The sequence below is a fragment of the Pelobates fuscus genome, chromosome 8 (assembly GCF_036172605.1).
Source record: "Pelobates fuscus isolate aPelFus1 chromosome 8, aPelFus1.pri, whole genome shotgun sequence".
NCBI classification, from domain to species: Eukaryota; Metazoa; Chordata; class Amphibia; order Anura; family Pelobatidae; genus Pelobates; species Pelobates fuscus.
Window position 1 is genome coordinate 169222438 of NC_086324.1, and position 25419 is coordinate 169247856.

The 25419-nt window shown below is 41.9% G+C and overlaps 1 protein-coding gene across 1 annotated transcript in view; it reads left to right on the forward strand.

Moving 5' to 3' along the window:
- Positions 1-25419, forward strand: part of LOC134572006 (cytoplasmic phosphatidylinositol transfer protein 1-like) — a 74026-nt gene that overhangs the window by 14679 nt on the left and 33928 nt on the right. Inside the window, exon 2 of the mRNA XM_063430763.1 lies at positions 4319-4421. Within this exon, the coding sequence (XP_063286833.1) occupies positions 4374-4421 (48 nt within the window). The 5' untranslated portion in view covers positions 4319-4373. The remainder of the gene's footprint in view (positions 1-4318; positions 4422-25419) is intronic.

Sequence of the window (25419 nt, forward strand, 5' to 3'; positions counted from 1 at the left end):
AGCTTGCTGTAGGCACAATGGTTTGTCTGTGTTTTCTACCAGGAAACGAAATATAGAATCAAACCTTTGCTTTCTGATAGAAAACTGGCAGGGTGGGGGGTGTCAATTGACTTTTTATCTTTCTGAGTATAACCACAAACAATACATTAACAACAACATGGACAATTCTCACCAATTCTGTCCCTTCCTTGGTAAAAATACATTACTATAGTTGTATCTGTTAATAGTTTTATATTATCTTTTGATTAAAAAAAAACTGCGTGTGTGTTTTTATATCTGCAGACATCTATAAAGAAACATACGTACGCAAAAACACAAACATACGTCAAACAACAGACACACATCTACGAATAACTGCTGATGGAAATATGTCCCACCGCTGCAATGTTTCCATAGTTATTTAAAGATGCAAATACAATAAGAACCGAGAGTGTTAATTTAACATGGCCATCTTCACACTCGATGGCTCATTGAAATGCAACTTCGGGGTACTAGTGAATCCGAGGAAACACTACGTACCATACACATTCAGACATACACATATAAACACTCACAGACACACACATACACACACTCTCTCACACATATGCGTACATACACTTTCTCACACACATGCGTACACACACATACACACACACACTTTCTCACACACATACATGTGCGCACATACAGACATATATACGTCGACAACATAATTGCGAAGTAAAATTTAGAATTTTGTGATTTTGGAAGAAGGAAAATCCGTGTTAATCCTGTAATATATCGACATGATCACCAGATATTTTATAACGGTATGCGTCATTATGAAAGAGAGAGCGGTTAACGAGCAGGACTGATGGAATCACTGATTAAAAGCTGACATCACGTTCTATGCTGCGGAATGCAACGCTTGTCATTACGAACGTAGGCTCTTTAAAATGTGTCATCCCTTAAGACACAAGAAGCCGACAGATAAGGGTTGCTGTGATTAATCTGATTTTGGGTGGTAGCTATCAGAAAAGATCTGATTTCCTGTCTTCAGTAAGAGAAGAACAATTATCTGAACATTTCTAAATCTTGTACTGGGGCCAGTTTATTATCTTGTACTCATGCCAATGTATGAGGTTCTTTAGTAACATTAAAATCTTCACACCCACATGAGAACGCTGTTTTGGCCGATTGGTCCCATACAGCCAAAGCCTGCTGAATACCTGACCTATCCTATAGGTGAGAAAGATTTTGGGGGGAAAAGTATTGTGATCAGGCAGCATAGATTAAATCTCTCTACTTTATGTATGTTACTTAAATTAAAAGACGCACTTGAAATTAAATTGGGACGGACGATCTGTGTTCTTTGATTGTTTATCTGTGTCCCTATCCATTTCAGTTGGTTATAATTAGCGCCGGGTTTCTTGCTTCAAGCAACTAGAGATTTGGTGGACGGAGAGATTATTTTTTTTTCTTAGCTCTTAAAAAACAAGAATTACCATATTAGTTCAAATTAAATTTTAACTGTTCAGTGGCTGTATTGTGTGCAAACTGCGTACACATTGTATGTGTAGGTTTGCGTTTTTCTATGAATATGACCTTACTGTAAGGTGGAACTGTAGGAGTTAATCAGTGAGGGTAGCTTGTTTCTACAGCAGTAACTGTTTTGTGTTCAAACGATACATTCAACTGGATGTATGTTACCTGTTAGGTATGGGAATTTGGCATTGAACCTTAAAGTAATATGTTTTAAAATCGCTGTATTCCAGTTTTATGAGCATAATTCCTTATTGTGACAAGTAAGTCTTTGGGAGTAAGAGGTGGAGCCTGTCTGTGCTGGGTGTACTATGGTGGGAAGTTGTGTGGGAGTAAGAGGCGGAGCCTGTCTGTGCTGGGTGTACTATGGTGGGCAGTTGTTGTGTGGGAGTAAGAGGCGGAGCCTGTCTGTGCTGGGTGTACTATGGTGGGCAGTTGTTGTGTGGGAGTAAGAGGCGGAGCCTGTCTGTGCTGGGTGTACTATGGTGGGCAGTTGTTGTGTGGGAGTAAGAGGCGGAGTCTGTCTGTGCTGGGTGTATTATGGTGGGCAGTTGTTGTGTGGGAGTAAGAGGCGGAGTCTGTCTGTGCTGGGTGTATTATGGTGGGCAGTTGTTGTGTGGGAGTAAGAGGCGGAGTCTGTCTGTGCTGGGTGTACTATGGTGGACAGTTGTTGTGTGGGAGTAGGAGGCGGAGCCTGTCTGTGCTGGGTGTACTATGGTGGGCAGTTGTTGTGTGGGAGTAAGAGGTGGAGTCTGTCTGTGCTGGGTGTACTATAGTGGGCAGTTGTTGTGTGGGAGTAGGAGGCGGAGTCTGTCTGTGCTGGGTGTACTATGGTGGACAGTTGTTGTGTGGGAGTAAGAGGCAGAGTCTGTCTTTGCTGGGTGTACTATGGTGGACAGTTGTTGTGTGGGAGTAAGAGGCAGAGTCTGTCTGTGCTGGGTGTACTATGGTGGACAGTTGTTGTGTGGGAGTAAGAGGCGGAGCCTGTCTGTGCTGGGTGTACTATGGTGGGCAGTTGTTGTGTGGGAGTAAGAGGCGGAGCCTGTCTGTGCTGGGTGTACTATGGTGGGCAGTTGTTGTGTGAGAGTAAGAGGTGGAGCCTGTCTGTGCTGGGTGTACTACGGTGGGCAGTTGTTGTGTGGGAATAAGAGGCGGAGTCTGTCTGTGCTGGGTGTACTATGGTGGGCAGTTGTTGTGTGGGAGTAGGAGGCGGAGCCTGTCTGTGCTGGGTGTACTATGGTGGACAGTTGTTGTGTGGGAGTAAGAGGCAGAGTCTGTCTGTGCTGGGTGTACTATGGTGGACAGTTGTTGTGTGGGAGTAAGAGGCGGAGCCTGTCTGTGCTGGGTGTACTATGGTGGGCAGTTGTTGTGTGGGAGTAAGAGGCAGAGCCTGTCTGTGCTGGGTGTACTATGGTGGACAGTTGTTGTGTGGGAGTAGGAGGCGGAGCCTGTCTGTGCTGGGTGTACTATGGTGGACAGTTGTTGTGTGGGAGTAAGAGGCAGAGTCTGTCTGTGCTGGGTGTACTATGGTGGACAGTTGTTGTGTGGGAGTAAGAGGCAGAGCCTGTCTGTGCTGGGTGTACTATGGTGGGCAGTTGTTGTGTGGGAGTAAGAGGCAGAGCCTGTCTGTGCTGGGTGTACTATGGTGGGCAGTTGGTGAAGGCAGTTGCTCTCAGGTGTGTGACTGTGTGGGTGTAAAGGGCGCAGAAGGATTAAGATTCCCACAGGGCCTGGCAGGTTACCAGTTCCCCTCCCTGTATTCGTCACATAAGGATGGTAAATTCATGACTCCAGGGCCTTAGGCGGCCACCCAAGGTTGTCTTATGGTTAATTCTGCTCTAGAAACAGGCTAGTTTAATGGAATAATATATATATATATACACACATTATAAATACACTGCTGGCTTTTATAAAAGACCTAATAACAAAATAGAGCCCTCATTTTCGATAAACCAATCAGTGTTATTTAATCGATATTATTACCATTATATCTATTTATATATAACAAACATAATCTGCGTGTTAAAAAAACAAAACACAGTATATGCTTGGGTAATGAATAAGGACATAGACAATGCATTATTTAAAGAAAAAATACAATAAAATATGCCAAACTCTATAACAAATAAAAAAAAATTAATCATCGTTGAGTTTTCAGTATTGTCCTGTGCCTGGAATAAGAAGTGTCTGACATTTGATAGCCAATCATATCGATCACATTATTGTCTATAGGAATTGGTCATTCTGGTTCCTGTGGTTCACTCGGATAGCTTGAAAACTTTGCTCCCGATATTAACTTACTGCTCAGGGGAAAATGTAAGGAGGGAAGCCAAACCTTAAACAATGTAGACAATGTCACTTTTTAGCACTATTTTTATCAAAGGAAGAGAAGTTTCTTGTGGACGATCCTTTTACCAGCAGCTCTATCCATGGTTTATTGAATGGAGCTATAGATGCTGATAACCTTTATTCGATGCGATAAGTCACTTTCAAGAAAATAATTCACTTTTACTTGAGTAGTTTAGTGCTTTATTTGATCAGGTTAATAAAACCTAACTTTAATTTGCAGATTAAATGGATGAGTCATTATACGCACACTATAAGTACCATAACTACTGCTAAGAGCTCCACTTTAAAATCTCTCCTTTCTCTCAAAATTATTTCTTGGGACTTGACTAATTTTTGACAAAGGATTAATACTGGAGATGTCTGATCACCATACCTATGAGAGGATTAGTAGTGAGTGCAGTGTTCCTTTAATCCCCATATGTACATAGAATAATTGTTCATTTGGCTTTCTCTCTTCTGAACCTAGAACAAGTACCGTCACCTGTAATCCAACAGTCAGACACCCGTTCTTCGTTACCAGCATGTTGGTGAAGGAATATCGGATTTGCATGCCCCTTACAACGGAGGAGGTAAGAAGGACAATCTGAACAGACGCATTTAATGCGCTACTTAAAGGGAAAGTGGCAAATTATTATTATTTGTAATATATAAAGCAGAAAGATTTCAAACATGGGATTTATTTATCAAACGTGAATTCGCAAAGAAACGACAAGGGAATTGCAAATTTTAGTAAAATACCCTTTTCTGATTAGCTATATTTGCACAAAAATTTTCTTTTTAATTCTCTGCAATTTTCCTTAACAGTATAAACTCTTGTGTGGTTTGTAACAGGACAAATTCGCTGCGTTCTTTTCCACAGTCCTAATAATGTCAAATGATTCAGCTAAGATGGATGCAGTTAGTAGTTTTCAGTATGTGTCTGAATTTAAATACAATACTCCATAACATTTCTCAGCATCGGAACATAATTAAACCAGATCTGTTTCCGCTATTCAAAGTGACGTTTCAGACCAATATTTTAGATTTTCATGATGCCTGTTAGTGTCAAAAATTACATTTCCATTCAAAGTTTATATAATGCCTCCCCATGCAGGTGCATGTTCCCATGGTAACCACTGCAATGTATACATGCTACAGCAACTATAGTGTGTATATATATATATATATATATATATATATATATATATTATGTGTTTTTTTTCTTTCTTTTTAATTTATTCCAATTAGTCCGATAGCTAAATGAAGTTGCCCACGGATCACTGCACAAAATATCCCCATGGCACTGAATTGGTTAAAGGAACACTGTTGCGTTAGGAATATAAACACAAGTTCCTAACGCTACAGTGTCCTACTAACTGTGTGCAATAAAACAATATTTAACTCACCTTTTAACCATCACAGTGGCAATCTCTGTCCTACTAACATTTATCTTGCTGAATCAATCTCAGGCTAGTGTGCATGCGCAGCAAATTGCAACACTTCACTAATCGAATGCTCTGTAACAGGGTCGGACAAGATTGATCAGCAGAGGTGCCTCTATTGGCTGTCTGGAAGATTGCTGCAATTGAAACATTAACATTTCTACAAAACAGCAATGTTTTAAATTTTAGGGCTAAAACGACAGAGGCACTGCTCCCACCCCACAGCCCACTGCACTTCGGGGTAAAATAATTCACAAGCAGCTTACACTCTAAATGGTAGTGAATTAGGGATAACAACACACAGGAAGGATTTAGGAATTGCTATAGACAATAAACTAAGCAACAATGTGCAATGTCAATCAGCAGTTGCTAAAGCCAGCTGTTATCATGCATATATAGGGGCATTCATTCTCGGGGTGAAAAGATAATTTACAGTTCTTATAAATCACTGGTCAGACCACATATTGAATATGCTGTGCAATTTTGGGCAGCTGTTATAAAAGAGGATATTATGACACTAGAAAGAGTGCAGAGACGGGTTACAAAATTATTAAAAGGAATGGAACATTTTAGTTATGAACAGGGCTGGACTGGTCCACTGAGATACCAGGAAATATCCCGGTGGGCCAGTGTACCTTGAGGCTGCAGGCAACTGTGGCCTCTGAAAATACAAACAGAAACTGGAGAGGTGAGAGCAGCCTGAGTAGAGCGCCAGCGGACATTTTACTGCGCTAGTGCAGCACTGCATTTACTAGGTTCCTCTCATTTGGAGCCAAGCAGCCACTAGTGTAATATACTGCCTGGTGCCGAGGCTCAAGTTCTGAGAGACAGAGATAAATGATATTTTAATTGTAAAATATTTCGATCTAAACTCACCTCAGCACCAGTGCTGCCATGTCCCCAGCTTTGTGGGTTTTAAGCTCCTGTAACACTGACATCCCATCCACCCGCAGTCTGTTTTCATTTGCCCTGCTTGGAGACACTTCGCCAAACGCCAAACTAATCAATAATTAGTGGCTCAGTTTGGTTGCTAGGCGCACTCTCCAACATGATAACATATTCAAAGCGAAGAGAGCCCACGTAGGACTTCAAATTAAACAAGGCATTTTTTACAGTCGTGAAACACCATACAGTCACCATTTCAGTTCCATCATCTAAGTTTACTTAATATGTCAAGGACCGAACCATTGACTATATGCTAATTCACATCTGCCTAAAATAAAGCTGCTCTTTTGTTTATCTTGAAGCCCTATAAGTGCTTTCTTTCACGTTAGAGTAAGTTTTCAATTTTAATATTTTCCACCTCTATATATGGCCGGTATAGAATTTTTTTTCCAGGGCTGCTTTTAGTTCCCAGTCCAGCCCTGGTTATGAAGAAAGGATAACTATTTTAAATTTGTTTAGTTTAGAAAAATGGCTCCTCAGAGAGGATATGATAACATATATATTATAAATATATTCGAGGCCAATTCAAACCATTGTCTGTAAATCAATTAATAACAGGGCTATACACAGGACACGAGGTCACGCATTTAGACTGGAAGAAAGGAGATTTAGTCTAAGGCAAAGCAAAGGGTTTTTTTTATAGTAAGAACTATAAGGGAACTTATGTAGAAATCCCTGCTTGAAGAGGTGGTCTTATCAGAGTCTGTACAGATGTTTAAACAGCAATTGGATGAATACTTGTATAAACATCATATTTAGGGATATCGGGATATCATTTTTGATTAGAGGGGTAATAGCTTCTTGATCCAAGGAGAGATCTTACTGAAAGCACTTCAAATTGGGTAATTTGCCTTTTTATTGGATCAACAGCAAAAACAGATGTGAAATGGTTGAACTTGATGGATGCCTGTCCTGTATAACCATGTAACACTTCATTGAGATGATGTGGCCTGGGTGACTTTATTGTCCATTTAATGCACTTTGTGTAAAGGAAAGTGGTGTTAATGGTATTAGATCAAGTAAACGATGCTGCCTTAATTTTGTGCTGTAAAGAACAGGTAGAGGTGATCGGGTGGCATGTTTTGTATCGATTGCTCACAGTGAATTAAGAATTCCTGAGATGGATCTGTGACTGGTATCATGACTGCCTTGACACAAGGCTGAGGCCTAATGGAGCAGGTGTCTATGTACTTTTGATTGGCATGGCTTTTTGGGGAACAGCTAGATTAGGGACAGCGAGTTATAGATTGAAGAGGAATTTGGTACAAGGTAAGTTGCTGTTGGTGTTACCAGAGGAACAGTAATCCGATCTTCAAATGAGTAAGACTTGGGCAATCTGTTTAATTGCAAATTTGGGGCCAAAAAGTTCCAAAAATGTGTTTCAATCTCTGCTTTATTTGCTCATTATCTGCAATTACCATATTAATTCTCCACATTTCCCAGTTTAGTAAATTTACCCGATGAGGTTTCGTTTCTCACATCTCTCCTGATGAGCTTGCAATCCACCAATAATTTTGCATGCAATATTTGTATTTATTGACGGATCCTTAAGATACTATAAATCAGTCTGAAATACCCCTTTCCCCTCCTCGGGTTTTGTGCTGGTCCTTAGGTTGGCAATACCACGGTTCCGCTGGAAACATTTATTGGAGTCACAATAGAACAATCTCTCTTGGCAGCTGCAGAAACTGCTCTGCTATATTTTCACACCCGGCGTATCGCCACATACTGATCACCCAGCTCACAGCTCATCTGTTTGTGAGAGAAAGGGAGATATTTTTAGAAAATCTCGACTTCTGGTTTTAAAGGAGATTGAACTGTTTATACCATTCTGGCTTGTGAAGAAACAGCATTTCGTTTATCATTGTGTGCAGAGCGCAATTAGAGCCTGGAAGTATTGGAACGATCGAGACACATTAGACATACATTATACTGCTACAGTAATAGACGTACATTATACAGGTACAATTTCTTTATTTAGCAGTTGGAAGAAAGAGAGTGCCATTACTAACTCTGATTTACTATACTAGGAGCGGCACTTTTTAATGTCGCTGTGTTGATAAATTGCACGTTGTCTGAGTACATGGATTCTCTATGAACTCTAACCTAAATGTATTTATTAACCGATACTTCCCGCTTTGCTGGATGAAAGGGGTGAAAGGGCCTCTTATGTGATTTGCGTCACTGTTTCCGTCCAAGGGGGCAGTCCCACTCAGAAAGAGGGCAGGTTCGCCCATAGAATTGACAGGTGAGGCTGGTGTGAAGGCATGCCAACCTGCCTGCCAATCAAGTAGGCAGGCCCTCTAAGGGTGAACCATGCAGGAAGCAGTGTATCAGAGCTTTCTACAGGGTCCTAATGCCATGAACATAGAGCAAGCATGTCTTATGATGTGCTCATGCTATGCTTGTGGGGACAATTCCCTGGTATCCCCAAAATCGGGACACAAGAGAGTAAAGTCGAGATGGTAAGATAGCACCTGAAAATCAGGACTTTCTTGCCAAACTCTGGATGGTAGGGAAACCTGTATTAACCCCACATCCCCTAACCCCTACCCAGACCCTTTTAGTACCAGCGTAGGTGACGGTAAAATGACCAGCAGACCATTAATAGATGACCTGGCCATGCTGACACTCACCGCTTCGGGCTTACTGGTGTTATAAGAAAACAAACATGCCACGTTTTGGTATAGGGTGATGGGAGAAAAACAATGATTGCTGCTTCAGAAATCTACATAAACATGGTTAAAAGCACTGAGAAAAAAATGCTATGTCTAAGGATTAGGGGATGATAGGAGTTTAAAAATAATCAGAGTCTAAGGATGAGATAAATCTAAGGATTGGAGCAGTCTGAGTGTAAAGAGTCTAAGGATAAAAAATAATCTAAGAGTGAGAAGTGTCTAGCAATGAGATGAGTCAAAAAAACAACATGAGTACACAGATGAGATGAGTCTAAAGGTGCGATGAGTCTAAGGATAAGGGTCGGGATACAGTAAGTGTGAGCATGCCGTAAGTGTGAGCATGCAATAACTGAGAATGCAGTAAGTGTGAGCATGCAATAAGTCTGAGGATGTAATAAGTGTGAGGATGCAATAAGTGTGAGGATGCAATAAGTGTGTAAATACAGTAAGTGTGAGGATGCAATAAGTGTGAGGATGCAATAAGTGTGAGGATGCAATAAGTGTGAGGATGCAATAAGTGTGAGGATGCAATAAGTGTGAGGATGCAATAAGTGTGAGGATACAATAAGTGTGAGGATGCAATAAGTGTGAGGATGCAATAAGTGTGAGGATGCAATAAGTGTGAGGATGCAATAAGTGTGAGGATGCAATCAGTGTGAGGATGCAATCAGTGTGAGGATGCAATAAGTGTGAGGATGCAATAAGTGTGAGGATACAATAAGTGTGAGGATGTAATAAGTGTGAGGATGCAATCAGTGTGAGGATGCAATCAGTGTGAGCATGCAATAAGTGTGAGGATGTAATAAGTGTGAGGATGCAATAAGTGTGAGCATGCAATAAGTGTGAGGATGCATTAAGTGTGAGGATGCAATAAGTATGAGGATGCAATAAGTGTGAGGATGTAATACGTGTGAGCATGCAATAAGTGTGAGCATGCAATAAGTGTGAGCATGCAATAAGTGTGAGGATACAATAAGTGTGAGGATACAATAAGTGTGAGGATACAATAAGTGTGAGGATGCAATAAGTGTGAGGATGCAATACGTGTGAGGATGCAATAAGTGTGAGGATGTAATCAGTGTGAGGATGCAATCAGTGTGAGGATACAGTAAGTTTGAGGATGCAATAAGTGTGAGGATACAATAAGTGTGAGGATGCAATAAGTGTGAGGATGCAATAAGTGTGAGGATGCAATCAGTGTGTAAATACAGCAAGTATGAGGATGCAATAAGTGTGAGCATGCAATAAGTGTGAGGATGTAATAAGTGTGAGCATGCAATAAGTGTGAGCATGCAATAAGTGTGAGGATGTAATAAGTGTGAGGATGCAATAAGTGTGAGCATGCAATAAGTGTGAGGATGTAATAAGTGTGAGGATGTAATAAGTGTGAGGATACAATAAGTGTGAGGATACAATAAGTGTGAGCATGCAATAAGTGTGAGCATGCAATAAGTGTGAGCATGCAATAAGTGTGAGGATGCAATAAGTGTGAGGATGCAATAAGTGTGAGGATGCAATAAGTATGAGGATGCAATAAGTGTGAGGATGCAATCAGTGTGAGGATGCAATCAGTGTGATGATGCAATAAGTGTGAGGATACAATAAGTGTGAGGATGCAATAAGTGTGAGGATGCAATCAGTGTGTAAATACAGCAAGTATGAGGATGCAATAAGTGTGAGCATGCAATAAGTGTGAGGATGTAATAAGTGTGAGCATGCAATAAGTGTGAGCATGCAATAAGTGTGAGGATGTAATAAGTGTGAGGATGCAATAAGTGTGAGCATGCAATAAGTGTGAGGATGTAATAAGTGTGAGGATGTAATAAGTGTGAGGATGTAATAAGTGTGAGGATACAATAAGTGTGAGGATACAATAAGTGTGAGCATGCAATAAGTGTGAGCATGCAATAAGTGTGAGCATGCAATAAGTGTGAGGATGCAATAAGTGTGAGGATGCAATAAGTGTGAGGATGCAATAAGTATGAGGATGCAATAAGTGTGAGGATGCAATCAGTGTGAGGATGCAATCAGTGTGAGGATGCAATAAGTGTGAGGATGCAATAAGTGTGAGGATGCAATCAGTGTGTAAATACAGTAAGTGTGAGGATGCAATAAGTGTGAGGATGCAATAAGTGTGGGGATCCAATAAATGTGAGGATCCAATAAGTGTGAGGATGCAATAAGTGTGAGGATGCAATACGTGTGAGGATGCAATAAGTGTGAGGATGCAATAAGTGTGAGGATGCAATAAGTGTGAGGATACAGTAAGTGTGAGGATACAGTAAGTGTGAGGATGTAATAAGTGTGAGGATGTAATAAGTGTGAGGATACAATAAGTGTGAGGATACAATAAGTGTGAGGATGCAATAAGTGTGAGGATACAATAAGTGTGAGGATGCAATAAGTGTGAGGATGCAATAAGTGTGAGGATGCAATAAGTGTGAGGATACAATAAGTGTGAGGATGTAATAAGTGTGAGGATGCAATAAGTGTGAGGATACAATAAGTGTGAGGATACAATAAGTGTGAGGATGCAATAAGTGTGAGGATGCAATAAGTGTGAGGATGCAATAAGTGGGAGGATGTAATAAGTGTGAGGATACAATAAGTGTGAGGATACAATAAGTGTGAGGATACAATAAGTGTGAGGATGCAATAAGTGTGAGGATGCAATAAGTGTGAGGATACAATAAGTGTGAGGATGCAATAAGTGTGAGGATGCAATAAGTGTGAGGATGTAATAAGTGTGAGGATACAATAAGTGTGAGGATGTAATAAGTGTGAGGATGCAATAAGTGTGAGGATGCAATAAGTGTGAGGATGCAATAAGTGTGAGGATGCAATAAGTGTGAGGATGCAATAAGTGTGAGGATGCATTAAGTGTGAGGATACAATAAGTGTGAGGATGCATTAAGTGCGAGGATACATTAGTGTGCAAATACAGTAAGTGTGAGGATGCAATAAGTGTGAGGATGTAATAAGTGTGAGGATACAATAAGTGTGAGGATACAATAAGTGTGAGGATGCATTAAGTGTGAGGATACATTAGTGTGCAAATACAGTAAGTGTGAGGATGCAATAAGTGTGAGGATGTAATAAGTGTGAGGATGCAATAACTGTGAGGATGCAATAAGTGTGAGGATGCATTAAGTGTGAGGATACAATAAGTGTGAGGATGCAATAAGTGTGAGGATACAGTGAGTGTGAGGATACAGTAAGTGTGAGGATGTAATAAGTGTGAGGATGTAATACGTGTGAGGATACAATAAGTGTGAGGATACAATAAGTGTGAGGATGCAATAAGTGTGAGGATACAATAAGTGTGAGGATGCAATAAGTGTGAGGATGCAATAAGTGTGAGGATACAATAAGTGTGAGGATGTAATAAGTGTGAGGATGCAATAAGTGTGAGGATACAATAAGTGTGAGGATACAATAAGTGTGAGGATGCAATAAGTGTGAGGATGCAATAAGTGTGAGGATGTAATAAGTGTGAGGATACAATAAGTGTGAGGATACAATAAGTGTGAGGATGCAATAAGTGTGAGGATGTAATAAGTGTGAGGATGCAATAAGTGTGAGGATGCAATAAGTGTGAGGATGCAATAAGTGTGAGGATGCAATAAGTGTGAGGATGCAATAAGTGTGAGGATGCTGTAAGTGTGAGGATGTAATTAGTGTGAGGATGTAATAAGTGTGAGGATGTAATAAGTGTGAGGATGCATTAAGTGTGAGGATACATTAGTGTGCAAATACAGTAAGTGTGAGGATGCAATAAGTGTGAGGATGCAATAAGTGTGAGGATGCTGTAAGTGTGAGGATGTAATTAGTGTGAGGATGTAATAAGTGTGAGGATGCAATAAGTGTGAGGATGCAATAACTGTGAGGATACAATAAGTGTGAGGATGCAATCAGTGTGAGGATGCAATCAGTGTGGGGATGCAATAACTGTGAGGATACAATAACTGTGAGGATGCAATAACTGTGAGGATGCAATAACTGTGAGGATGCAATAACTGTGAGGATGCAATAAGTGTGAGGATGCAATAAGTGTGAGGATGCAATCAGTGTGAGGATGCAATAAGTGTGAGGTAGACTCTTCAGCATATAAACCACCAAATATATTTCACACTAAAGAGCTACGGCCATTCCAGCTCTTCTTAGTAGCAAAAAGTTATATAAATAGAAACAAACTAAAAGTTAACTTTTTATAAGAATTCCCTTTTAGGACGGCTGGTCCCGAAATCTCTCCATGCTGTATGACATTAAGGTATCAGGAAGTCGAGCATATTTATTGAGACATATCTATAAAACGAATGAAATCATATAATTCCGATTTGATTTCAGTGTGATCTGCTGTGTTTACAATCTAGGCCTCACTCCAACTCGGCGAACACTAGGTTAACGCAGTGCGGAGTGTATGCTGTTTTTTTTGTGGTAAATTAGACTTATTGAGTGATGCTAAGGTTGGTGACAAGATGACAGGCTTTCAAGGTTCCCTTAGTAACACTGACAGAGTCACATTGTTTAAGTGGGAGTTGCCATTAGCAGCTAAATTGTGCATCAGGAGGCACGGAGAAGGTGGAGGAATCGGGAGGAAGTATTTTTCCATAAAGCAGAAATATTAAATCAAGGAAATTATTGTATCTTGAAATAAAGCCTCTGTTTGCTGGGTGGCTGGCCACGCATAGATTATTCTTTTAGCAATCCAATCATTTACTTTATATCAACCTGTTTTTTTATTTCTTATACTAAAGGGTTTCTTCAACTGTTTTTCACTGATAGAATACCCTATTGGCGTTATTCTATCACCCTCCCCCTACCCCCACCATAAAAAGACTCAAAGAGCGGTTTTAAAATAAAGGTTTACTTACCTTAATCCAGCGCCAAGCAAAGCCCCCCTATCGCTGCTCAGCGCACCCCCGTCTGACACCATTTGGCCACGTCAAGGTCCAATCAAAGGCTTCATATAGAGAAGGCTTTGATTTGAGGATTTGCCACGTTTAGTGCGCATGAACATGTTCTGAGCCCGCAAAGTGAGGGAGAGGTAGGGAGGGAGGTTTGGAGACCAGGGATTTCTTTTTTTTTTTATGCAAATGAGTTTGCGAGAAGGGAGGGCTCCACTTAGTGTGAGAGGGGAGACGAGAGATAATCTCTTGCAGGCTCTGCCAGTGTGCGGTGCGCGCTGATGACAGACATAATTTATGCACAGAATTGACATTATGCAGCCTGGATCAGAGTCACGCATGCTGGGTTTGCAACTTGTCCCACCACATATTTAAAAATATCTCTGGATATGCAGTGTTTCAAGACTCCTACCACCATGATCACTTCAAACAAGTGGTTGTGGTGGTTGGAGTAACCCTATAAGGAATATAGTCTCATAACTCCTAACATTTGACATGAACAAACAACACTTTGATATTAGCGATGTGGCTGGAGGAATGTTATGTGAATTATTAATAACAATTTGTAGAACTAAAATGTAATTTAGAATACGAACAATGTATCTTATTTACACAGACTGATTTCTAAACACATTTATTGCAGTTTAAAGACACATTACTGCAAGTATTATTGCTGTGGAACTCTGTTATACACTCAGACACATTACTGGGAGTATTATTGCTGTGGGGCTCTGTTATACACTCAGACACATTACTGGGAGTATTATTGCTGTGGAACTCTGTTATACACTCAGGCACATTACTGGGAGTATTATTGCTGTGGAGCTCTGTTATACACTCAGATACATTACTGGGGGTATTATTGCTGTGGAACTCTGTTATACACTCAGACACATTACTGGGAGTATTATTGCTGTGGAGCTCTGTTATACACTCAGACACATTACTGGGAGTATTATTGCTGTGGAACTCTGTTATACACTCAGGCACATTACTGGGAGTATTATTGCTGTGGAGCTCTGTTATACACTCAGATACATTACTGGGAGTATTATTGCTGTGGAGCTCTGTTATACACTCAGATACATTACTGGGGGTATTATTGCTGTGGAACTCTGTTATACACTCAGGCACATTGCTGGGAGTGTTATTGCTGTGGAGCTCTGTTATACACTCAGATACATTACTGGGGGTATTATTGCTGTGGAACTCTGTTATACACTCAGGCACATTACTGGGAGTGTTATTGCTGTGGAGCTCTGTTATATACTCAGACACACCAACAATATGGACCTCCTAGAAAAGAGGGGGCAGACGGGTTTAGGCCCAAAATAGCGACTGCCGCTCGTAAATAGGGACAATTGGAAGATATATAATTTATGCAGAATGCTTTGCTTAAAGGATCACTATAGGGTCAGGAACATAAACATGTATTCCTGATCCTATAGTGTTAACACCACCATCTAGTCCCCTGGGCCCTTCATGCCTCCATAAATATAGTAAAAAATCTTACTGTATTCAAGTCAGAAGCTGTAAATCTGCATGCTGTTAGACTCAGAAAAACAAGCAGTCTGCTGACATGTGGTAGCCTGATCCAATCACAGTGCTTCCCCATAGGATTGGCTGAGACTGACAAAGAGGCAGATCAGGGGCAGAGCCAGCATGATTCAAACACAGCCCTGGCCAATCAGCATCTCCTCATAGAGATGAATTGAATCAATAAATCTCTAGGAGGAAAGTTCAGTGTCTGCATGCAGAGGGAGGAGATACTGAATCACAGGATGCTGTGCACAGTGCTGCCCTGTGCTCTGCTGACAGCAGATCTGAGTGGATGGAGGCATATTATGCCTCCATCAACTCTGAAGTCCATCTGGTTCACTCTGAGTGACTGCAACTGGAGATGTTCCTAGCTTTCAATGTAAACACTGTATTTTCTCACAAAATACAGTGTTTACATGAGAAAGGCTGCAGGGAACTATAGTTCTCACCTGAACAACCTCATTAAGCTGAAGTTGTTCAGGTGACTATAGTGTCCCTTTAAACATTTAGCAGAGGAACAAATGGCTAACGTTGGCACACCAGATGATTTGAAATACATTTCCCATGATTCTCAGCTCACCTTAAAGCTGGTGGCTACATTTGTATTTAGAGTGGTCTTAAGATGGACCCTCACTGGTCTAATGGCTGTCCATCTGTTTAGAACGCACCACTAAGATTAAAGTTAAACACTACAGAAATGTTTACTGTGGTAGAGATAAGTATAAAAACCACTTTAATCCACAGAATTTGTGGGTGGGAGCGATTTTCATGCCCAGGGCACACTCATGTACCCTTGGAATATGTTGATATGCTCGCTCTCTGTGCCAGTGCGCACTGCGCTATGGGAATTAAAGAAATGTACACTGTATGCTGTGGCTGTGCCAGATTAAATACTGGCGTGTAAAGCAATGTAAAATCAAATCTACGAATAAACTAGTATCACTCCTCAGAGGTATGGAGGCAGAGGGTATTCCCCCTCTTGTGCCCAATCTGTCAGCTCGGAGCATTCAGCCTACAATGTGAGTGGAGAGGGGGTGGCATATGAGGTTACGTTTTTGCCCCTCCACTCACAATCCAGGCTAAGACATGTCAGAGAGCATTAAATACCAGTCTTGGTTCTGTTGGCTGGGTTACAGTATGGGGCAATGAAAAGTGGAAAAAGGGGTGCTGCATGCAACCCCCTCCTCAGGGGCATATTAGCCGCGAGGCAAACAAGGCATTTGCCTTGGGCGGCATTTTCCAGGGGACGGCAAAAAAAGCCTTGCGGCTAACAGACATGCTGGGCTGCTTCTGGGCGGTCGGGCGGCGCTGCTGGGCGGGCGGCTGGCGAGGGAGCACTCCCCCTGAGCTGTCTGCTCAGCTCCCTCGCGCGCCACAGAGTGAGGCTGGGAGCCGGAATATGACGTCATATTCCGGCTCCGCCTCCCAGCCTCACTGTGCGGCGCGCGAGGGAGCTGAGCAGACAGCTCAGGGGGAGTGCTCCCTCGCCGCCCGCCCAGCAGCGCCGCCCGACCGCCCAGCAGCCACTGGACCACCAGGGAGAAAGATGACCCCCCCCCCAGCATTCCCAAAGGTAAGGAGGCTGGGGGGGGATAAAGTAAAAAAAAAAAAAAGAAAAGTGTTAATGTGAGTGAGTGTGTGTGTGTCTGTTAGTGAGTGTGTGTGTGTGTCTGTTAGTGAGTGTGTGTGTGTGTCTGTTAGTGAGTGTGTGTGTGTGTGTGTCTGTTAGTGAGTGTGTGTCTGTTAGTGAGTGTGTGTCTTAGTGAGTGTGTGTCTTAGTGAGTGTGTGTCTTAGTGAGTGTGTGTCTTAGTGAGTGTGTCTGTCTTAGTGAGTGTGTCTTAGTGTGTCTGTCTTAGTGAGTGTGTCTGTCTTAGTGTGTGTGTCTTAGTGTGTGTGTCTTAGTGTGTGTGTCTTAGTGTGTATGTGTGTGTGTGTGTGTCTTAGTGTGTGTGTGTGTCTTAGTGTGTGTGTCTGTTAGTGTGTGTGGGGGTGTGTGGGTGTCTGTGAGTGTGGGTGTCTGTGAGTGTGGGTGTCTGTGAGTGTGGGTGTTTGTGAGTGTGTTTGCCTGTGAGTGTGTGTGTGTGCTAGTTTGTGTCTGTTAGTTTGTGTCTGTTAGTGTGTCTGTTAGTGTGTCTGTTAGTGTGTGTTTCTGTTAGCGAGTGTGTGTGTTTCTGTTAGCGAGTGTGTGTGTTTCTGTTAGCGAGTGTGTGTGTTTCTGTTAGCGAGTGTGTGTGTTTCTGTTAGTTAGTGTATGCGTATGTGTCAGTGAATGTGTGTGTGTGTGTATTTAGAATGCGGGACGGGGTAAAGGTTGGGTGGGGGTGGCGCGCGGGGGAGGAGCGGGCGCCTGAGTTTTGTGCTGCCTAGGGCAGCACAAAACCAGGATACACCACTGCCCCTCCTGGCTTTCACCTGAGGCAGCACGCTCCCCAGCAGTATACTAATGCCAATGTCTCAGGTGCCTAATGCAGACAATGGTGAACACGCATGGCTAGTAGCACAGAGAGGAGCCTTGGGCTATATATTATTACTCGACTGCACTCATCTTATTAAACTTAGAAGGATGAGACGTGTAGCTAACCCTGCCTCGAGTTCACTCTGCATAAGATATTAGACAGACCGCTGCTGTAGCAATGTTCTGTTGATCCTGCCTGGAATGCAACTTTCAGCACAGAGGTTAGAACAGATACTATACAGACTGCTGCTGGAGTGCCTATCATTTAGCTATGTTGTGAGCTGTTGAACTCCTACATCTAGGCTAAATAAGCCAACGTACAAAAGTAGTTTAGTCGGAGAAATGTCTTGTGTCATTACAACGTGGTGCACTATTTAGTGGATCTCCCCTTCCTCACCCAAAGAGCTGTCACTGAATTTGCACTGAGATCTTATCACTCCCTGATAAACAGTGTCACATTTATACCTTTACCCTCTCTCAGCTCAGCAAACATTTACCCACAGCTGTCTCCAAGGTGCAGAGTCACAGCCTTCACCAATTTATTACACCGTTAAAATCATACAATCTGTCCGTCCCACAAAGGCAGAGGGGTGTTCGCTTCACTGATGCGCCAACATAGAGTATGGCAGGGACTCATTCACTAAACAGCGAATTGTAAGCGGAGTAAACTTATCAGAGCTAATTATTATTTAAAATAGAATAGAAAAGACTAACAGAAAATATTCTAGCCTGATTAACCTATTGTTATAGTCAGACTGCTTCATCTCAGCTAAGTGGACTGGGTGCAGTGTGCTAGTCGGCTTAAGCCAGCAATGGAAATCATTGGCGTTTTCGAGAAACAGCCATGTTTACATTGCAGGGTTAACTCCTCCCAGGGCTCGAGTCCTGCAGGAACGCATGGGAACGGCGTTCCTGCACTTTTTCCAAAGCAGGAACGCCGTTCCCAGTCCTGCAGGACCTGCCCTGCTAACTGCACACAGGGGCCATCACACGCGGCGTTCTTCTCCAGCTCTCTCAGCTTCAACTCTCGCGAGACCCGCAGCTGTAAGAGCGTTGCCACGGGTTACCATGGCAACGCTCCGCACAGGCGAGTCTCGCAAGAGTTGAAGCTGAGAGAGCTGGAGAAGAACGCCGCGTGTGATGGCCCCTGTGTGCAGCGGCTGCTACCCTCCACCGGACCACCAGGCGATCTCCCCCCTCCCTGACAAGGTAAGAAGCACGGAGGGGGGAATAAAGTAAAAAAAAACATAAACACATAAAAGTTAAAAAACAAATGCATCCCCCCCATCATCCAGCACACACACACATAATCCAGCACACACACACACATAATCCAGTACACACACACACACAATCCAGTACACACACACACACACACATAATCCAGTACACACACACACACACACACAATCCAGTACACACACACACACAATCCAGTACACACACACACACACACACATAATCCAGTACACACACACACACATAATCCAGCACACACACACACATAATCCAGCACACACACACACATAATCCAGTACACACACACATAATCCAGTACACACACACACACATAATCCAGTACACACACACATATAATCCAGTACACACACATATAATCCAGTACACACACACACACATAATCCAGTACACACACACACACACACACATAATCCAGTACACACACACATAATCCAGTACACACACACACACACATAATCCAGTACACACACACACACACACACATAATCCAGTACACACACACACATAATCCAGTACACACACACACACACATAATCCAGTACACACACACATAATCCAGCACACACACACATAATCCAGCACACACACATAATCCAGCACACACACACATAATCCAGCACACACACACATAATCCAGCACACACACACACATAATCCAGCACACACACACACATAATCCAGTACACACACACACATAATCCAGTACACACACGCATAATCCAGTACACACACACACATAATCCAGTACACACACACACACATAATCCAGTACACACACACATCATCCAGCACACACACACACATCATCCAGCGCACACACACACACACAATCATCCAGCACCCACACACACACACACACACATAATCCAGCACACACACACACTGCATTCATTATTCACAATCTGCACTTACTACAAACACACTACATTCATTATACACACTCTGCACTCATTACAAACACACTAAATTCACTGTACACACTGCACTCACTACACACACTACATTCACTATACACACTCTGCATTCATTATACACACTCTGCATTCACTACACACAAACTACATACACTGCATTCATTATACACACTGCATTCATTATACACACTCTGCACTCACTACAAACACACTACATTCACTATACACACTCTGCATTCATTATATAGACTCTGCATTCATTATACACACTCTGCTCTCACCACAAACACACTACATTTATTATACACAATCCGCACTCACTACAAACACACTGCATTCATTATACACACTCTACACTTACTACAAACACACTACATTCATTATACACACTCTACACTTACTACAAACACACTACATTCATTATACACACACTGCACTCACAGCAAACACACTACATTCATTATACACACTCTGCACTCACTACAAACACACTACATTCATTATACACACTGCACTCACTACAAACACACTACATTCATTATCCATACTCTGCATTCACTACAAACACACTACATTCATTATACACACCCTGCACTGCACTATATGCATAGGAGTGTAATTTTTTTTTTAAGGGGGGGGGGGGGGAGGCGGAATCTTGGGTGAGTTCCCACACTTTTTTCCCCAGGACTTGACCCCTGACTCCTCCTCTAGTGGCTGTCATACCGAGAGGCCGCTAGAGGCACTTGCAAGGCACAACAGAGTAAAAGTCTGTTTGACTGCACGCGTGGCAGCGCCCGGGGAGGAGAGGTGAGCAGCGCCGGTTTGGGCTGACCTAAGTTACACAACATGCTATCTCAAATCCTATAATCAGGAAGAGAATTCCACAAGGTCAAATTGTCCCTACATATTAAACAAAAGTTTTAAAAAAATATATTGATTTAGAAAAATGTAAACTTAACAAAACCTGTCAGTTCTGCCTCAATCTGGCTAGTTAGAAGGTTATCACCTGTTGCCGGCATGTTAAACTGTTAGTGTGAATGCTTTTAGCAACACTGCCGATGTGCGCAGGAATAGGACGCATGTCCAGGGTGATAATGGGATAATGTCTCATATTCCAAAATGAACAATATCTTTATTTAAGTATTTTATCCCCGTGGGGATAAAAAGCACTTTGCAACTCAGAAATGCCAAAACGATATTTGAAGCTATGAAGGACGTAGTGTGCGGATTAGAAAGAGGAAAGGCTAAAAGCATAGCACTGCTATTTATCACAAATAATTCTCGCGGTTAACCCTTCATAGAACGCAATTCTGGCTATTTATTGATCAGTCCATTATTCTAGAAAGAGTTAAACACGGCATTCTCATTGTTAAATGGGCACGTAGCCCATTATAACCCTGTGTGACAAACTGTTCATTCTGAGGCAAAAAACTAATTGGATAGCTTATAGTGTTTCCCTAAATTGTGCTAATCGAATCGCTTGTATACATATAATTCTTAATTTATCTGAGATTTATTTATTACTGTCATTGCCCATGATTTTAATATTAAGGTAACTTATCCCTGTATTGAGAAAATACAGGTGTGAAAAAATGAATTTAATGTAGAAATTCACTCCTCATTATCCTCCAATTTAGCTCCCTGTCAATCATTGGTTTACGCTCTGTCCTTTGTATCTCGTAGTCAGCATAGAGAAAGTACAGAAAGAATGAGATATAAAACACCAGGGGAAATATTCACAGAATGTTATAGGATTTTGTGTGCTTTTTTTTTTGTTATTCTTAGTTTTTGTTTTGTTGCAATTTATTAAATCATTTAGGCTTTTCTATCTGTTTTCTTTCAAGCCTTAACCTTTTAAATTTTCATTCATGTCATATTTTTGGAATCACAACTAATTTATCAATCTTTCCAGTACTTTTTCTACCAGAAACATGTTCTGTTAAACTTCTCTTTTATCAGCCACTTTTTAGCTGTCTTTTCTGTGAAAAAAAACTAAGTGGAATTTAGGTAGGGAAACAAAAAAAACACGTTTTAAAACAATTTCATATATACAAACATGTTAGAAACCAAGGATAAAGGACACTTTTCATATCACTTCAATAACTTTGTAATATTTACTTTTATATCATGTTTGTGAGTTCTGAAAAAAATTATTAAATGTAGAAAAGTGCACTGGTGAGTTTACTTCCATCTTGGCTCCCTGTCATTCTGTCCTCCGCCTTAAGCAGTCATCATAGAGAGAGCACATGGACAAATCTTCAGTTTCCCCTCCTCATTTGCATTGTGTGCCCTATGTGTGCCAGGACTAAACTGGATTGTGATGTAATTTGTGCTTTTCATGCGTGACCTTGTTTGTTGAAGTCTGTGTTTCCCAGAGAGAGAAAAAAAAGAAGTTATTTTTTTCAGATTAGTTTTATGTTTTTGTGACAATTTAAGAGTCAGCTGTAGTTTGCAGATCAGGATTAACCATGGTCCCCGTGGGATCTGAATTTTTCTCTGTTAGTTTAATATTGTAAAGCGCTACGGAATCTGTTGGCGCTATATAAATTGCAATAATAATAATAATAATATATTTCCAGATTACATACCAGGTCTGATAGCCCCCATGCATGGCTGTCAGATACACTGTGTTTTCAAGAACGCACATAATTTCTTCAAATTGATCATCAGTGCATGAAAACTGCTGCCCTGGAGTATGTAGAATTGAAATTATGCAGGATTCCTTATTGATTAAACACTTAAATTCCCTCTTGCAGCATACGAATTCTACATACTGTATAATGTATATATATATCCCGCAATGCATGCTGGGTCTGGCAAGCTTACATGGAACTATGCTGTCTGTGTGTCTGAGACTGTAGGCTGCACATCATGAAAGCAGCACTGCTTAGTAAACACAGCCCAGTCCTCGGGAAAATAACTTTATAGGTTATTAGTGATAATTATCTCAATTAAATAAGCAAAGGCCTTCTGCCATCAGATTGCTTCCTGGATATGGCAACTAATAGCCACAGTCACGACACATTGCAGGCTACATCATGGCAGAGGAAAAGGGTAATCTGCCAGTCTGCGAGCTGCCGCATGCCTACTGTTTATCTGGACAAATTGATTTTTAAGTGGCACCAGCTGTTGGAGTAAGCAATGGATCGAGAGCTGCAGAGACACACAAAGTGGGAGCACTGGGAGTGGAACGTACACGGAACTTCAGATTCCAGATCTGGGAAAGAAAAGATCGAAAATTCAACTATCAGGGGAGGAAAAAGGCCTCGGGAACTGAAAATAGCCAAACTAAGCAGGCTGGAAAAATAGCGGTGTTGGGGAAAGTTTTCTAATTTTGCAGTTTTTACTTAAAATGTTACATTTACCGGATAATTCCTGATAAATTTCATTTTAGGAAAGAGCCACAAATGTGTACCCCCACGAGGGAGTACCACATCATCTTATAGTGTGATTTCTGAGTGTGAGATCACAGGATCCGGGGCTGTGGGCAGATTAGGTTTTTATAGGAGATAGGAGTGCAGAGAGATTATGGCAGCTGGAGAGATCGATAGATTACGGGATCTTGGAGTGCAGAGAGATTATGGGAGCTGGAGAGATCGAGAGATTACGGATCTTGGAGTTCAGAGAGATTATGAAAACTGGAGAGATCGAGAGATTAGGGGATTTTGGAGTTCAGAGAGATTACGGATCTTGAAGTTCAGAGAGATTATGGGAGCTGGAGAGATTGAGAGATTACGGGATCTTGGAGTTCAGAGAGATTATAAAAGATGGAGAGATCGAGAGATTAAGGGATTTTGGAGTTCAGAGAGATTACGAAATCTTGGAGTTCAGAGAGATTATGGGATCTGGAGAGATCGAGAGATTACGGATCTTGGAGTTTAGAGAGATTACAGGATTTTGGATTTCAGAGAGATTACGGATCTTGGAATTCAGAGATATTATGAAAACAGGAGAGATCGAGAGATTACGGATCTTGGAGTTCAGAGAGATTATGAAAACTGGAGAGATCGAGAGATTAGGGGATTTTGGAGTTCAGAGAGATTACGGATCTTGAAGTTCAGAGAGATTATGGGAGCTGGAGAGATCGAGAGATTACGGATCTTGGAGTTCAGAGAGATTATGGGATCTTGGAGTTCAGAGAGATTACGGATCTTGGAGTTCAGAGAGATTATGGGAGCTGGAGAGATCGAGAGATTAAGGGATCTTGAAGTTCAGAGAGATTATGGGAGTTTTGAGTGCAGAGAGATTATGGGAGCTGGAAAGATCAAGCGATTACTGGAGCCTGGAGTGCACAGAGATTATGAAGAACGGGGAAGATTGAGAGATTATGGGATCTTGGAGTTCAGACAGATTATGGGAGCAGGGAAGATTGAGAGATCATGGTAGCTAGGAGGGCTCAGAGATAGTGGGAGCTGAGAAGATCAAGAGATTATGGGAGCTAAGAGTGCTCATAGATTATGCAAGCTTGGAATATTGAGAGATTACATGAACTGAGTGCAGAGAGATTATGGGAACTGAGAAGATTGAGAGATCACTGGAGATAGGAGTGCAGAGAGATTATGGGAGCTGAGAAATTCAAGAGATTATGGGAGCTAACAGTGCTCATAGATTATGCGAGCTGGGAATATTGAGAGATTACATGAACTAAGAGTGCACAGAGATTATGGGAGCTGAGAAGATTGAGAGATCACTGGAGCTAGGAGTGCATAGAGATTATGGGAGCTGGGAAGACCGCAAGATCACTGGAACTAGGAGTGCACAGAGATTATGGGAGCTGGGAAGATCGAGAGATCACTTGAGCTAGGAGTGCACAGAGATTATGGGAGCTGGGAAGATTGAGAGATCACTTGAGCTAGGAGTGCACAGAGATTATGGGAGCTGGGAAGATCAAGAGATCACTTGAGCTAGGAGTGCACAGAGATTATGGGAGCTGGGAAGATTGAGAGATCACTGGAGCTAGGAGTGCATAGAGATTATGGGAGCTGGGAAGATCGAGAGATCACTTGAGCTAGGAGTGCACAGAGATTATGGGAGCTGGGAAGATTGAGAGATCACTGGAGCTAGGAGTGTATAGAGATTATGGGAGCTGGGAAGATCGAGAGATCACTTGAGCTAGGAGTGCACAGAGATTATGGGAGCTGGGAAGATTGAGAGATCACTGGAGCTAGGAGTGTATAGAGATTATGGGAGCTGGAAAGATCGAGAGATCACTGGAGCTAGGAGTGCACAGAGATTATGGGAGCTGGGAAGATCGAGAGATCACTGGAGCTAGGAGTGCACAGAGATTATGGGAGCTGGGAAGATTGAGAGATTACTGGAGCTAGGAGTGCACAGAGATTATGGGAGCTGGGAAGATCGAGAGATCACTTGAGCTAGGAGTGCACAGAGATTATGGGAGCTGGGAAGATCGAGAGATCACTGGAGCTAGGAGTGTATAGAGATTATGG